The sequence below is a fragment of the Macaca fascicularis genome, chromosome 12, assembly GCF_037993035.2.
Source record: "Macaca fascicularis isolate 582-1 chromosome 12, T2T-MFA8v1.1".
Taxonomy (NCBI): domain Eukaryota; kingdom Metazoa; phylum Chordata; class Mammalia; order Primates; family Cercopithecidae; genus Macaca; species Macaca fascicularis.
The window spans coordinates 61457587-61474926 of NC_088386.1; the positions used below are offsets into that span (position 1 = coordinate 61457587).

A 17340-nucleotide genomic window follows, 5' to 3' on the forward strand; every position below is an offset into this window, starting at 1 on the left:
GTACTGCAGTGGTCATCTTGAACCATGAGGTGATGCTCAGGCAAGTCAGAGTAACAATGTAGAACAAAAAGGGAGAAGGCTCTGGTTTCCTGAAGACACCGTGGAACTGCCATACCAACCCCTACACAGTGTACTTTTAGATTTCTTTTACAGACAGAAAATTAAAAGCCGTGCTTTTTTAGCCTAGAATTTTCAGGGGCATCTCTGCCATTTTCGATGAAAGCATTTCTAAAGTCTTCATAGGCTAGGGATGGAAATAGAGATGAGTTATGACGATGTTGCAATAATCTATGTGGAAGATGGCAATGGTTTAGACCAGGGTGGCAGTAACAGAGGTAGTAAAAAGGGATGGCATTCTAGGTATACTTTGAATATAGCACTAACAAGGATTTGCTGATAGACTGGAGGTGATATATGAGAGAAAGATGAGACAAAGATTAACTGTGAGGTCTGGGCTGGCATAACAGGGAGCAGTGATGCCACTCACTGAGGTGAGAGGTGGGGGTGGAGCAAACTTAGAGGGGAGGGAAAGATCAGGTGTTCTATTTCGGACATGTTAAGCTTGAGATACTCCTAGACATCTGAGTGGGAATGCAAAGAGGCAGAGGTGTATATAAGTAAGGGCTGCAGATAAATGTTTAGGACACATCAGTACATACATGGGATATAAAGCCATGCAGCTGGACAAAGTCACCTAGGGGGTGAATATATAAAAAGAAAGGAGGTTCAGGAACTGAAGCTAAGAGTGTTCTGATATTTAAAGGTCATACAGAGAAGAGAACTCCAACAAAGGAGAATGAAACAGCGGGCAATGGGGCAAAAGAAGAACCAAGTGAGTTTAGGATCTCAGAGACAAATGAAGAAAGTCTTTCATTGTGGAGGGGGATAAACTGTGCCAAATACGATGACAGGTCAAGTCAGCAGAGAACTGAGAACTGAATCTGATCTGGCAGTATGGGGGTCACCAACCACATTGCAGAAGCGACTTCCCTGGAGTGCAGCAGTGGATGAGACAAAGTGAACACAGCATGTTTGAAAATCCTTCAGAGAAAAATTTGTTGTCAAGAAGAACTGAAGAAGGGCACAGTAATTGGGAGGGGATAAGAGTTAAGAGTTGATTTTTATTGACTGATTTATTTAGAGCAGGAAGATGTCACAGCACAGTTATATGTTGATTAGCAAAAATTGATAATTCAAGAGAGAGAACTGTAAGAGTAAAGCCCTTTGGTAGGTGAGAAGCTGGACACAGGCGGGATCACAGGCCTGGGGAGGACAAAGGCTGAGGAGTGGGTAAATTTAGTGACAAAGAATGGAGAAGTTCTCTTCCAGGTGCAAGTATTCTCTTAGTGAAGTAGGTGGCAAGGCTTTTAACTGTGGGCAAGAAATGGGGCAAGGGTATTGGAGGTTTGTGTTGCAGGAAGTCAGGGATCCCAAACACAGGGACTGGCTGAAGCCACGGCAGAAAAACATAAACTGCGAAGATTTCATGGCCTTTTATTAGTTCCCCAAATTAACACTTTTATAATTTCTTATGCCTGTCTTTACTGCAATCTCTGAACATAAACTGTGAAGATTTCATGGACATTTATCACTTCCTCAATCAATACTCTTATAATTTCCTATGCCTGTCTTTAATCTCTTAATCCGGTCATCTTCATAAGCTGAGGATGTAGGTCACCTCAGGACCCTGTGATGATTGCATTATCTGTATAAATTGTTTGTAAAACACGTGTGTTTGAACAATATGAAATCTGGGCACCCTGAAAAGGAACAGGATAACAGTGATTTTCAGGGAACAAGGGAGATACCATAAGGTCTGACTGCCTGCAGGGCCGGGCAGAACAGAGTCATATTTCTCTTCTTGCAGAAAGCAAATAGGAGAAATATCGCTGAATTCTTTTCCCAGTAAGGAATAACCCTGGGAAAGGAATGCATTCCCAGGGGTGGGTCTATGGACGGCTGCTCTGGGAGTGTCTGTCTTATGCGATTAAAGATAAGGGATGAAATACGCTCTGGTCTCCGGCAGTGCCCTCAGGCTTGCTAGGATTAGGAAATTCCAGCCTGGTGAATCCTAGTCAGACTAGTTGTCTGCTCTCAAACGCTGTTTCCTGTTAAGATGTTTATCAACAACAATGCGTGCCCAGCAGGACATGGAACCTCATCAGTAATTCTAATTTCACCCTGGCCTTCTGATCTTGCTCTGCCTCTCTGCCCTTGTGATCTTTTATTGCCCTTTGAAGCATGTGATCTTTGTGACTTACTCCCTGTTCATATCCCTCTCCCCTTTTGAAATCCCTAATAAAAACTTGCTGGTTTTGCGACTCAATGAGCATCATGGAACCTACCAACAGGTGATGTCACCCCCGGAGGCCCAGTTGTAAAATTGCTCTCTTTTGTACTCTTTCTCTTTATTTCTTAGACCAGCTGACACGTAGGGAAAATAGAAAAGAATGTATGTTGAAATATCGGGGGCTGGTTCCCCCTATAGTTTTCAGGAGACAAGAGAAAGTGGGAAAAAATAGTTAGAATCAATGAATTCATTCTTGGAATACAGTAGGATTGCCAGGTTTGTGCTCATAATTTAAAGTGAGACCAGTCAACAGTGTTGCATTTTCCTTATGGCCATTTCAGCTATTCAAGCCCATGTGTGGAACAAGTAGACAGTCTGATTCAACTAGGGATGGAGTTTGCCCAAGGGCAAAACCACTAAACAGAAGAAAAAGGAGTAAGGGAGGGGTGACTGAACTCAAAAAATACTATCAGTGGGTATTTACCTGGCTTACGTTCTAAAAGCTGCTGTAAATGAAACACCGCTTGTTCATAGTCTTGTTTTCTGAACATGAGATCAGCCATCATCTATAAAGATAAAAGTTGGTTCTAAAAATATTGCCATGTATTTTACACAACATCTTCTTCCAATCAAGATTTAACACTAGAAAAATATAGATGATAAACATGAGGAGGGGGTAGCATTTTATAAAAAGGAGGAATTTAAGGTTCAAGCCCACCTTGAGCAGAATAACTTGGAGATCAGTGTAACAGAAGATAATCAAGGACGTGAAACAGATTGCTCTGCTTGCAAAATTGTATTTTTAGCAAAAAATATGTTCCTAGCAGTTGTTTTAAAAACAGAAATTTGAAAGGAATTGCACACTGTATGTGCTATTGTAGAAAAGATAACTCACTGAACCTGACTAAAATAACAATGAGAAGATTCAAAAACAAAACAAAATTTAAATCATAACTATTTTGAAAAATTAAAAATGAGCAAGACCTACTGAGATTTTTCTTATTATGTGCTTTAAAATGCAGATTTCATATATTTCTTTTTAACCACAATAACTTTAAATAAACCTCACAAAATGTCATCCACGTAGCTGTCTGCACAGCTAACAAATATTTTAGTCCACATAAAAATAAGAAAAAAAAACAACCAAAATTCTATTCAAAATAGAACATCTTAGACTGATACATGAAGTTGTTTTTTTCCCCTGTAACTCCAAAAATTCCACCCAAACTCTTAAATGTGTCCACCATTCCTAAGTACTTAAAAGTTAGTTCTTAGCAAATTAGTGTTACCACATGAACTCCACCTAACCAAGCATCCCCTTAGGCATAAATAAAAAAGTAACTAGACCCAAAAGGGCATGTAAAAACCTGACCTAGGTTTATCTTTCTTATAAATAAAATCCTAATGATTCTGGGTCTTTATTGGTAAAATGTAGTAAAGTAAGAAAAATGTTATTTCTTCCAAAAGCCAACATGAGCCATGTCTCATCATCTAGTAGTAGTTCCATGGGGTAAAATTTAAAACTTATAAAACACAACTGCTTTTATTGTACCAAAGTTCCTTGGACTGACCATGGTAGCAGCTTCATTATCCTGGTCACTCTGAAGCAGTAAAGCACACTGCCGCAGGCAGGAATCAGGGTCATCTTGTGCCAGGTATAATCGTGCCAGTTCCAACATCATCTGTAAAGCAAAGGGCTAGATTCATCAGACACTGTACAGAATAAAAAGTGAATGAGGAAAATATGTGGACACAGATTAAACTTTAGTTGACCAAAAGTCATTGCAATAAAAATGCCAAGTATAATAGACAAAAAAAAAACCCACAAAAAACTGTATGTATACCATCTCTATTTTCTCTTACACTAGAGAAAAAAACAAAGCAAACAAACAAAAAACAGAGAAATAGGTAGTAACTCGCTTCAAAAGTAGAGTGACATAATGCATTGTGAAAAGAACACTGGTCTTAAAACCAGGAGATTGGATTCTAGTCCCAGGTCCTCCATGACAGGGCCAAGTCAGGTCCCTTCTACCTCTCTTAATCTGCTTTCTCATTTGTAAAATAAAAAGCTTCAAGAGATAATCTCTAAGGTATGCCTCAGATTTAAAAGTAGGATTCCAACTCCTTTAGCCACCACTGAAAAAGGTATCTGTTTGGTTATGCCTTGCTAAAGGTTGTTTTTGCCCTTTATCTGAAAAAACTATATTAATAAAAATGTCCAAACTAGTCATTAAATTCTAGAGGATAGTTGTCTTTTGTACATGATCACTTACTTAAGTGTTTAGCCATTAATTATTTTCAAAAATTAATAATCTCTCCAGATCTTCTCAGATCTTGACAGAGTTAAAACATTTTAGTTTTTATATAACCAGTCATGTATGTAAGTGTACTACACCAAAATTATCTTTACATTTATTCTCCCACTGTGCCATATGAGGCCATAGATTCAGCCTAGCCATTTTTGCATCCTTAGTACTAAACACCAATTGAAATACAGAGTGTACAACAGCTGTTTAGTAAAAGGAACTGAATTATCTAAATCCAGATATTTGTGATTGAGAAATTATTTAAATTATTTTAAAATTATTTCAATTATTTTGATAAATTAAATTGATAAAATAAATTAATTTGAAAATTATTTAAGTTATTTTGATAATTAAAAACACAAATATTAAAACAATTTGCAAGTTGCTTTATATTACTTGTTCCATTACAGTTTTTAAACTGTAATGTTCTGCTTTTTTTTTTTTTTTTACAGGGTATTGCTTTGTTACCCAGGCTGTAGTACAGTGGCATTATCATAGTTAACTGCAGCCTTGACCTTCTGGGCTCAGGTGATCCTCCTGCCTCAGCACCCTGAGGAGCTGGGACTACAGGTACATGCCACCACGTCTGGATAATTTTTGTACTTTTTAGTAGATGGGGGTTTAGCCATGCTGCCTAGGCTGGTCTTGAACTCCTGGACTCAAGTGATCCGCCTGCCTTGGCCTCTCAAAGTGCTGGGATTATAGGCATGAGCCACTGCATCCGGCCTTAAACTTTAATATTCTTAATGTAAGGCATCATATAAGATTTTGAAAGTTTTTGAGGAATAATATTAATCTTTTAACTTGAATTTTTGTTATTTCTTTGTAAATCTTCTTCTTTTTCTCTATTTTATTTTTTCAGATAGAGTCTCGCTCTATTGCCCAGGCTGGAGTGCAGTGGTGTGATCTTGGGTCACTGCAACCTCCACCTCCCAGGTTCAAGTGATTCTTCTGCCTCAGCCTCCCAAGTAGCTGGGATTACAGGAGCCACCCCCCCCCGCCAACCATGCTGGCTAATTTTTGTATTTTCAGTACAGACAAGGTTTCCCTATGTTGGTCAGGCTGGTCTCAAACTCCTAACCTCAGATGATCCACACGCCTCGGACTCCCAAAGTGCTAGGATTACAGGCAAGAGCCACTGCACCCTGCCTACATCTTCTTTTAAAACAAGCTGGTAAAAATTTTACATCTGAGGAAATTAGAGGACATCTGGAATAAAAGGTACTTAAAATTTTATAAAGGTACTGACCTTATTATCTGTTTCATAGTGAACCAGAGCCTCTCTATAAAACTTAATTGCTTTTTCATAGTCTCGCTGAGCAACAGAATGTTTTGCAATCTCTGCACAAATTTCAGCTGCTAAATGTTTCTGTGCAGGAACTGCATCTGGCTGTTCCATCTGAACACGTTTTAGTACCCGAGCTTGTAATTCTCGAGCCTAGAAAAAATCAGGATAAAAGGAATAAAAAAATAAAGAAAGGAAATTAAATTCTCTATAACTCACACACAGCATAATTTTACAGATATATTTAAACATTATGAACCCTTGATCTAACAAATCCTGATCCAAAGAAAATGTATTCTTGAGATCTCAAGCATGTACTTCTTTGCAAATGAGCCAGCATGCATGTATCTTTCCAACAAAACACTTACGGAATTACCGAGTCTTTTCCCACTGTTACAAGCATGTGTATAGGAAGTTCACTAAGGAGGAAATACAACCTTGAAACAAATACAAAGACGTGGGGCCTTCCTCAGGGTAAGAATGTAGAGTAGATTGTTAAATTGGAAGAATATCAGCCTTTCCACCCATCCATCTGGTTTCTGGAACATTGAGATGTTCCTTCGATAAATGGTAAGAACTCCCATGTTTTAGGTCTTCAAAAATAAAATTCACGTTTCAGCTATACATAATGATTCACTAATGAATGCATTCATTTAACAAATAGTAAATGCCTACCACATGCAATATATTATGCTACACACAGGGCACCCTTCTTGGGAGTCTTGTCAAAATGTTAGCAAACAATTGCTTTGAAACAGGTTTTCTTTTTTTTTATCCTCTCAAGCCAGAGGTTTAGAGAGTCATAACAGCATTCTTTTGCAAATGAAATAAAAATATAAGTGTATATAGCATGTGGTTAACATTACAACTGTTTCATGAAATTTTTATTTTGGTTATATTAATATGTGTTTAAGTATGTCAGTATATGTACCTTCGTGTGTTTTGGATTATACATATGCATACATCTGTTCATGTTTTTACATAGCTACACACATATACACACACTCATGCATGTGCTCCTAGTAAAAAACCTGAAAACAATTGGTTTAGATAGGACGATCTCTGTCTTGCAGGAAGGCATCCTTGCATCCCTGAATTCTTGTACCTCTACATATCAAGATGTCCTCCTCTGACATCACTTAGCCAATAGGAAAGCAGAAAGCAGGGAAAGACCCCGGGGCCCATTCCTAGCACCTCAGGGGTAAGGGTACCATCCCAAGGACACAAGTTTCCAGGTAGCAGCCTCCAAGAATTTTGTTAGAGATGTCCCATCACTTATGGCCCTCTACTGTTTTACATCTGGACTCTGAATTGCAAGTGTAAGAAAGAAAGTGAAAATTAAAGAGAAAGTGGAACAAATATTGGTGACAGAGGCCCCTGGCAAACTGCCCCCAGAGGACAGTTGTCCCTTTTCCAACAAGATAAGCGGAAAATGCTGTTGTCATGGGAGTACATAATAGAAAACCTAACTCAGTCTTGGAAGTCAGGTGAGAATTAAAAGAATGGCTAGTAGTTACACCCTGGTGAGTTGGGGAAAAAGAGATGGCATGAAGAGATGGAATGGTTCATAGGCATTAGGAATCACATGTGAAGGAAAGAGAATAAGGGATACACTGTTTGATAAAATAATTAGAAGAAAAAATGGCTGAAAAGATACACAGAATATACAACAGGTAAGCCTGTTAAATAATCTACATTTTATCCTAGAGGCCATGGGAAGCTACTACGCCATGTTTATAAGCATTGGCATGACAGGATCAGGTTGCCTTTGGGAACCATCACCCTGGTGGCACTGTGAAGAACTGACTAGAGGGAAACGAGACTGGAAGAGGATGGGATCAATCAGGAGGATACTTCAGGACTGTAAGCAAGAAATAACGATGGAGTCGGCTAAAAGATGACAGAGAGGGCTACAGAAATGCAGAGTTATTGGAAAAGTCTGAAATGTTTAGGAAGCAAAATTCCAAAGACTTGAGATTTCCCTAAATTTACCATTTCTGTCACTGCCAAAAATGTTTAGCAACTTTGCAAAAACACTATGACAGAACCCCTAAGTTACATCATGTGAAAAATTAAGCTCAATAAATGGTCGCTGAATAAATGAACAGAAAATATCAAAAACTTTGACTCCACTTACAGGTTTCTGTTTGAATTGCATCTTCAGATTTGTCTCTTTGTCATTCAGAATATACAGCATTGTCATCATTGGGAAGAATGTTACAGTTCCTCAAACCTTATCAAAGATGAATAATCCCTGGGCTCTAACATATAAACTCAACAGTTTGGGGTGCTGGTATTGCCTAGCCATGGCATGCTGTTTTTTGATATTGCTTCATATGTCTGCTTTTATAACACAGGGCCTCATACAACTATGGTGACTGGGACTAATGATATTAATAAAGGAGTGAACTGAGCTAAATTTATTTCTAAAATGTTTTAAAAGTCTACATTTACCAAATATTACACTTTCCTTCTAGCTTCTGATAGCTAACCTATTGCTGGGTGCATTTCTCTATCATGTGATTCAGAAAATAAGAGCTAAAATGTACCAACCATTAAGGATAAGACATTAACATTGTTTAAGATTACATACTTTAATGATATCATAAACTTAGATGGATATCACAGAATCTAATAATCCTAGCTCAATTCATTCACAGCTAGGACAAAAAAATTTTGGGACTTTCTACTGAAACTTGGGTAAGCACCCACACTCATGCACACACACGTGCACACACACATATACACGCCCCATCGGTTAAATCTCAAAACCAAAACACTATAAATTATTTGCAGAATGCAGAACTCTTCTGGGTACACGGGAATCAAGTCAAAAGGTGACTAGTACAGTATCCTGGAAAGCACAAAGGGTTAGGACTGAGGCATCTGCATTCCACTTCAAACTCTTCTAGTAACCAGCTGTATAATCTTGGACAGATACTCTCTGTGGGAAAATGAGCAGAGTAATACATAAACTGCTTGCTTACCTCAGAGACCTGTTGCTTCCAACATATCACGGGAGCTCACAGACACAGGATAAATAGAATGAGATTAAAATGGTCTTTTTAAAAAAAATCAAGTATGAAGAAGGCAAGTGATGATTTCACAACTAGACAACTGCAAAACAAACCAATATTATGGATCCTATCTGGGGAACGGTAAAGTGCCCTCAGGGAACTTGGGAAGTAAGATTATCCCTCTCAGAAGTAAGCTGCAAAATCAAGACATAATAGATAGAGCAGATAGGCAAAATCGCTTAAATGAGATGGAGAACCTAGAAGATTTACTTAAAAATCTTCCAGTATCTGATACTGAAATAAAATATATCACATTGTGTTCCCTATAAACAAAGTTTCAAACAACTAATTTAAAATGCCTGACAACAATAATGGAAAAGGCAAAAGTAGAATAACAGAATTTGAATAAGAAGAAATATGTGTTGTAATGTAGCTAACACTGAAAAATAATAAAAGGAGGTATAAATAACACAATAATAGAGGGGAAAGTGGAATAAGAATAATTTAACTCATAAAAGTCAAGAAAATTCAGAAAAAAATAAATTATAAGATGGCAAATCCAAATCCAAATATAATTCATAATTATATTAAATGTTAAAAAATTATAATAGATTAAGATTGTCAAGAAAAAAATTATATGCTGACAGATCTTCAATAAAAGGACACGGAAAATTGAAAGTAAAAGAATGCAGGAGATATACCATGCTAAAAGGAAGCTGGACTTAGCCATATAAACACAAAACAAAGGAGATTTTAAAGCAAGAAGCATTACTAGAAATGAAGAAGGCCATTTTATTATTTTAAAGAACTTAATTCACCAGGAAGATATTGTAATTCTAAATCTGGATCATTCAATGATGTATCTTCTAAATAAATGAAGCAAAAATACATACAACTAAATGGAAAAAGAGAAATCCACAATCATACTGAAAGACTTTAACATCCCTCTCATACAAACAGACCAAAACCAAGCAAACAAATAACAACCAAACCCTAAGAACAGGGAAGATGTAGAGAAATCAATCAATAAATCTGACCTAATTGACATACGGTTGAACTAAGTATTTATTAGGTTGGTGCAAAAATAATTATGGTTACAGCAATGCTAGAAACACATTATTTCAAGTTCACAAAGAACCTTTACCAAAATTGATTATAACGTGGGATGTAAAGCAAGCTTCAACAAATTGCAAAGGATTGAATCATTCAAAGTATGCCTTGGCACAGCAGAAGTGTACTAGAAATCAGTATCAAAAAGATAACAAGCAAATCAGACCTCCATAAAAATTGAATGCTACACTTTTAAATAACCCACTGGTCAAAGAACCAGTCAAAGTGAAAATAAGGAAATGTTTTATAATAATTATAATAATAAATATAATAATAATAATAAAATAATAATAAACTTGTGGAATGCTGATAAACCAGTGTTGAGGGAGAAATTTATTGCTTAAAATGAATAAGAAAAGAACAAAAGCTTGAAATCCATTACCTAACATACTATTTCAAGAGGCTAAAAACTAAAATAAAATAAAAATTAGTAAACCAAACCCAAAGAGTGTAGAAGAAATTATGAGGTTGAAAGAAAACATTTCATGAAGCCAGAAAAGGCAAACGTTGACCCTTCGAAAATATTAATAAGATAATGAACCCCTAGCATAATTGATTATCAAAGAAGAAAAATAAAATTACTAATATCAGGTTTGTAAAAGGGGATCTTTTTCATTGCATTTGTAGACATTCAAAAGAAAAGATACAATAAATAAATTTATGTTAATACATTTAACGATAAACTGACTACTTAAAAAAATCCAAATTGATATAAGAAGCAATTTGAAAATGATCAGTCTGAAGTCTATTAAAACCTTTCCTTCAAAGAGTTGGGTCTCAAGGTCTGGAACACTGAATTGTTCCAAACATCAAAGAATTAGCAGCCAGGTGCGGTGGCTCACACCTGTAATCCCAGCACTTTGGAAGGCCAAGGCAGGTGGATCACCTGAGGTCAGGAGTTTGAGACCAGCCCAACCAACATGGTGAAACCCCGTCTCTGCTAAAAATACGAAAACTACAAAAATTAGTTGGGCATGGTGGTAAGCGTCTATAATCCCAGCAACTCGGGAGGCTGAGGCAATAGAATTGCTTCAACCTGGGAGGCAGAGGTTGCAGTGAGCTGAGATCACGCCATTATACTCCAGCCTGGGCAACAAGAGTGAAACTCCGTCTCAAAAACAAAACAAAACAAAAAAAGAAAAAAGAAAAAAAGAATTAGCATCAATTTGTTGAACACACAGATGTAGAAATCCTGAACAAAATACTGTAAAACATCTTTACATTCCAGCAAATCTTTTTAAAAATTGTATCAAAGTAACATTTATTTCAGTGATATAAGTGTGGTTTAACATTTGAAAATAAATCAATTTAATATACCACATTTGAAAAGAAAAATGGGAGGAAAGACATATGATCATCTTGACAGATGCAGAGAGTATATTTGATAATAATTTAAGTGACTTATAAAGAAGTTGTTAGCAAACCAGAAACTGAATCATCACAAAAAAAAAATCAACCACTTGGGAACATACCTAAGGAAATCTGTGTAAAACCTCTATGTTGAGAACCACAAAATATTAAGAGAAAAAAGAACAATTAAATAAATGGAGGAAGAAAGCACTAAGTGCAAATCCTGATGATGACACTAGTCATATGACTTCACACAAGTTATTCAACCAAGTCTCCTCAGCTATAAAACAGGATTTAAAAATTCCAATCTTTCCTAATTGCTATAATAGTAGTAATAATATATTTAAAATGTATAATCCATAAGTATTCAATAGGTATTTTGATTTTGACATATTTTCTGCAGCTGTTTGGCCAAAAGAGATTGCTTTCCTCTTATACATGGCATATTTCCTTCTGCATCCATCTCCTCCTACCTCATGACCACACTCACAGACAAATGCGTTTACCTGTTGTAATGCAGTGATCGCATCACCAGGTCTTTCCATTTTACTATAAACTTTTGCTAGAAGAACTTGACAACGTCCATCCTCCATGAGAGCTGATAGTTCATTTACTATGAAAGAATGGAATGTAATGGAAAAAATTATTCATCTTAAATAAATATTTACATTTTTCCAGAATTTTAAAAACTGGGCTCTAGAAAAAATGATTTTGAAAAATACTGAATACAGTTAAAATTTTCTCAGTTACCTGAAGAATGGTTAAATTAAAAAAAAAAAAAGAAAAGAAAAGATTTAAGATAAAAACTGGCTGGATGAAAAGTTAAAGAACTGGTTAACAACTAGAGGCTTTTCTTAGACATATATTAAGAGATAACAATTTAACACCACAATAATTTCCAGTTTTACCCTTAAGTGTATAAAAATTTGTTTACAGAAGTCATTAAAAGAAGATACGGTAGTTGCTATATGCAGTTAAGAAGATTACTGCTCTTTTAAAAATCAAAGATACTTGATAAGCAATAAAGTACAGTTATTAAGAGCACTGACTTTGATGTTGAACAGTCTGGTTTCAAATCTAGGCTTTACCACTTACTAGCCCTTTAATTTTGAGCATGGTACTTAACCATTCTGTAATTCCCTCTCATCTGTAAAATAGGAAAAATGATAGCACTTACCTCACAGGGTGGATGTAAGATTTTAAAAGCTAATAAGTTACTAAATAAGTTAAAATATGCAAAGTAATGAAAACAAACTCTGGTACATGGTAAGTGCTTTTTAAATATTTGGTTAATGCCAAATACTTTATAAAAAATTTTATAAAAAATAGGGTTATATAAAAAAAAACCCTAGATAATTAACAAAAATGTTTCCTCCACCATCTGTCAAGTGCACAGTTCATGACACGCCATGCCATTTTGCCAACTAGGTAGTTTTGAACGTATCAATAAAACTGAGTTTCAGATTGCTAAATTTAAAATGGGTATGATTATATCTGCCTCAAAGATGAATACGAGTCCTGAGGAGATAATGTATGAAATGTATATGAAGGCATCTGCGTATGTCATGGGCATGCTCAGCAAATATTAAATGAAAGATTTTATGTTACATGAATATAATATACCCACTGTAACTAAAACAGATGATACTTGAATCTCTCTCCCCGTACAAACTTTTCAAAATGTATATCCACATTTAGGCCTTTCAAGTGTTTCAAAAGAAGATCTGATAAATCCATGCATATATTTTTATGGAACTAATAATACTTCATACAATAAATACGTTTATAATTAGAAGAATTTAAGCACCAATGTCATCAAAGCTAAACTAAAAGATCATTTTGAAAGTATCAGAAAACTTACAATCGGCTTCTCTCATCATGTATTCAAATGTATTTTAAAGCTACACTAAACATGTTGTTGGCAAAAGAAAAGGAACATACACAATGGAATAAAATAAAGATTCCTATCATCAGAGTAATGTATATGAAGGAGTTTATTATAAAATAAAGGTGGCAGTTCCATAAATGGCATGAAAATAAAATTGGCTATACACTTTGGAAACTATATACTAAAACTTGTATATGGAATAAAGTACATGGATTAAAGTTCTCAATATAAAAATTAAAACAATATAAATGACAAAAATATATGGAAGTACTTTCATAATGTTAGGATTAGGGAAGAACGACAAGAAATTTTAGAGAATGACAAGAAATTCAGAAACAAAAAAAAGACATGAAAAGCAGATATATGATCATTAAATATTCTACTTGATCAAAGATACAATAAACAAATCTGATAAAGAAAAGACAGCCTGGGAGGAAGTATCTACAACATGAATATTAGGTAAAAGATTAAAGACAAAGAATATAATTAAAAATTCCTAGAAGAAAATAAGATACATAAAATACCTAACCTTATCACTCATCAAAGAAATGCAAATTAAAATAAGTTTATTTTTCATGACTAATATGACATAGTGTCAGGAAGTTTTTAGCCTTAAGAAAGAACAATGGGGCCAGATTCAATTCTAGAAAGTACAGAGAGGTATATGTATATAAAGAAGGATTTTATCTCAGTACTGCTTCCAACTATTCCCCAAGCTAAATGTGTATTCCAATATGAGACTCATCAAGTCAATTATGATATTAACATACAGTGGAATACTCTACATATGCTAAAAAATAAAGAAGAACTATATTTCTAACAAGGAAAGGAGTTATTAAATGAAAAATGCATACTGCAGAATTATAGGTGCACTGTAATCTATTTAGAAAGAAAAAAGTGGTAGGTATAATAATTGTGTATATATGAGACAGGTAAAGATGGGGGCAGGGAGACTGATTATCATGATATACAAGTTGTTAAATATGGTTTTCTCTGGAGAGTGGGAGAGGACACAACTTTTACTCACTTCTGTAATCTTTAAATTCTCGCAATGGGTAATCACTTTTATTGAAAAATAAAGATCTTTAAAAAGCAAATTTTCACAAACTTGAAAGAAGGTAACTTGATAGTATCCAAACAAATTTTAAATGTACAAAATCTTCAACTCAGCACCCTACTCTAAAAAATACATGCAAATGTACACTAAGGAATGATACAATGATATTTGTTGTAACACAGATTATAATATCAAAATAATGGAAAACAAACTAAACATCCAATAATTTCAAGAAAATTAAGTAATTTATTGGCATTATGGAACATTATGATGCCTGTAGATAGAATAATATGAATAAAAATTCCTAGAAGAAAATAAGACACATAAACAAAATAATACCTAACTTTATCACCCATCAAAGAAATGCAAATTAAATGCATGATGTACTGACATCAAACTATCTGGGACATGTATGTGGAAAAAATTGCAGAAAAGCAAGAATAAGTTTTGCGCAGGAAAATCACATTACATTTATATATACACAAACATATATAGAATATTAAATTATAAGCTACTAGGGAGGTAATTTGAGAACAAGGCAAATGGAATTCATAGGAGAAACAGATGACTTATGCATTATATTCTTTTATAGAGCTTGAATTTTAAAAAAGAAACATGCTACTTTTGTAAAAAGTAAAGATTACAAAAATGTTAATGTGGTTAAATATGAGGTAGTTGTAATTTAAAGATAACTTACTTTATATTATTTTGGGAAGTAAGCTATATTTCTATAACACAATTAACTGTTTCATAAATCTGCTACTAGGTTTTAAAATATCACATTTTAGTAGAGTGGCATTCTGATAAAAGAAAAAATACGCATGTATTTATATAACCAACCACATATAAAATATTGAGAATACAAATACATATTTATGCAATATAAAAATAAAATGGATCAGACTTATCAGACTTTTTTCAAACCAGAAAGACTTTCATACCAGGTTCATGAGCCAGAGCATGTTGAAGAACTTTTTCTGCTTTGTCATACCATTTCAATTTTAATAAGAGCTCAGCCAGGTCATAGCAAAGATAATTCTTTTGTCCACTTTTCAGAGCAGTTTCATAGTAAGTGATTGCCTAAACAAAATTCATTTCATTTAAGGGAACAAGACAATGAGAATGGCATTCAAGCACAGCTATTTAACACATTACAGACTTAAAGCATAGGTATAACTAGAAATAACCAGGAAGAATTGTAGGCATATGCCTGCCTGTCAATTAAGTATGCCATTCTTCTCAGAGAATAGATCATCACATGAAACAACTAACATTTCTTTTTCTTTTACTTTTTTTTTTTTTTTTTTTTGAGACAGAGTCTCACTCTGTCACCCAGGCTAGAGTGCAGTGGCGCAATCTCAGCTCACTGCAACCTCTGCCTCCCAAGTTCAAGCAATTCTCCCCTCAGCCTCCCAAGTAGCTGGGATTACAGGAGCTCACCACCATGCCCAGTTTTTTGTTTTTTGTTTTTTTTTTTTGTATTTTTTTTTTGTAGAGATGGGGTTTCACCATGTTGGCAAGGCTGGCTTCAAGTGCCTGAACTCAAGTGATCCACCCGTCTTGACCTTCCAAAGTGTTAGGATTATAGGCGTGAGCCACCACACCTGGCCAACAACTAACATTTCTTACGATAAGTAACTAAAGAACGGTACTTGGCAAATAATTTTGTTACAGGTTTTATGAGGCCAGGGAACCTTATCAAAGGCATACATTTTGCTAGCTATTGTACATATGGTCAACAATTACCAGGAATAGGGCAAGAATATAACAGTTAAAGAAAAATCTGTTTCCCCTACTGGAAAAAAAAAATGAACTCAAAACACATAGCTTGCAAAAACTGGTGCAACAGAAAGAACATTTATCATGTTTTGTTACATAATAAAAGAGATAGAAGAATAGCAACTTTACAGTAATTGATTTGATAGCAAGGATTCTAGCTGCAAGATGAAGCAAGCTCTAGGGTCCAAATAATCATCACAAAATGAAGCAATGAAGAATCTGAGATACTTTAACACAAATCCCAGTTCATAAATACAAATTTGGAGTTCACAACCATTAAAGATGCAAATGGTGCTTGCTGAAGCTTCTCGAGAATAGGGTTTGATAAATTTGATGCAACAGACACATTTCAAACAGTAAAGTACTTACCATTGAGTAGTTATGAGTTTTGATAAGTGCTTTGCCCATTTTACTTGCCAATGTCCCATCTTTCGGGTTCTGATTTAATGCTTGCTCGTATGCTACTATGGCTTCTTCAGGCTAATATTGCCAGACACAAAAAATAAGCAATAAAAAATAGCATAACTGGGTCCCATTAAAGGGCAACATTTCTATAATTAAGCTCTACATTTGGAAGATTACCTAGGACTAAGCATATATTAAAGCACAGGAACTTTAACAATTTCAAAAAGGTGATAAATGAGAAGAGCAGGTATGGGTAGGTATAATTTATTAGTATAATTCTACCCATATTAATTGTGCTCTTGTCTATATAAATAACAGTATGTGAACTAAGAGACACCATGTTGACTTTTCATTTCCAGAAGTCATTATAACTGCCAGTTATAGAGGTCTGGAGGATTGGTTCCCTTTGAAGAAAACACCATCTTAGTCTGTAGCTCCCTTTATCCTTTGGTAAAAAGAAGAAGATTCCTAACATACTTCTGGTATCACCTCTACTTTTTTTTTTTTTGAGATGGAGTTTTGCTCTGTCGCCCAGGATGGAGTGCATGGCGCAATCTTGGCTCACGGCAACCTCCACTTCCCAGGTTCAAGCAATTCTCCTGCCTCAGCCTTCTCAATAGCTGGGACTACAGGCACGGCTAATTTTTTGTATTTTTAGTAGAGATGGGGTTTCACCATGTTGGCCAGCTGGTCTTGAACTCCTGACCTCAAGTGATACGCCCGCCTTGGCCTCCCAAAGTGCTGGGATTACAGGCATGAGCCACCGCACCCAGTCTCATCTCTATTTCAAATAACAATAGTGCTGAATTTCTGCATCAACTCAAAAGAGAAAAATCAATTTTTTAAAATTGTA

General features: G+C 35.2%; 1 protein-coding gene across 13 annotated transcripts in view; it reads right to left on the reverse strand.

The window, feature by feature from the left end:
* The window catches only part of TTC21B (tetratricopeptide repeat domain 21B), a 97262-nt gene that overhangs the window by 40154 nt on the left and 39768 nt on the right, over window positions 1-17340 (reverse strand). For 12 of the 13 annotated variants that reach the window (XR_012421176.1, XR_012421175.1, XR_282616.5 and 9 more), the window contains 6 exons: window positions 16452-16562; window positions 15245-15383; window positions 11865-11971; window positions 5846-6034; window positions 3862-3972; window positions 2775-2856 (listed from right to left, as the gene is read on the reverse strand). Coding sequence is in view for 7 of the 13 variants with exons in the window: in XM_065525599.1 (XP_065381671.1) it covers window positions 2775-2856; window positions 3862-3972; window positions 5846-6034; window positions 11865-11971; window positions 15245-15383; window positions 16452-16562 (739 nt within the window). In the remaining 6 variants the exon portion in view is untranslated. Of the gene's footprint in view, window positions 1-1479; window positions 1761-2774; window positions 2857-3861; window positions 3973-5845; window positions 6035-11864; window positions 11972-15244; window positions 15384-16451; window positions 16563-17340 lie in introns of those variants that run through there. The other variant, XM_074009373.1, reaches the window with a different exon arrangement.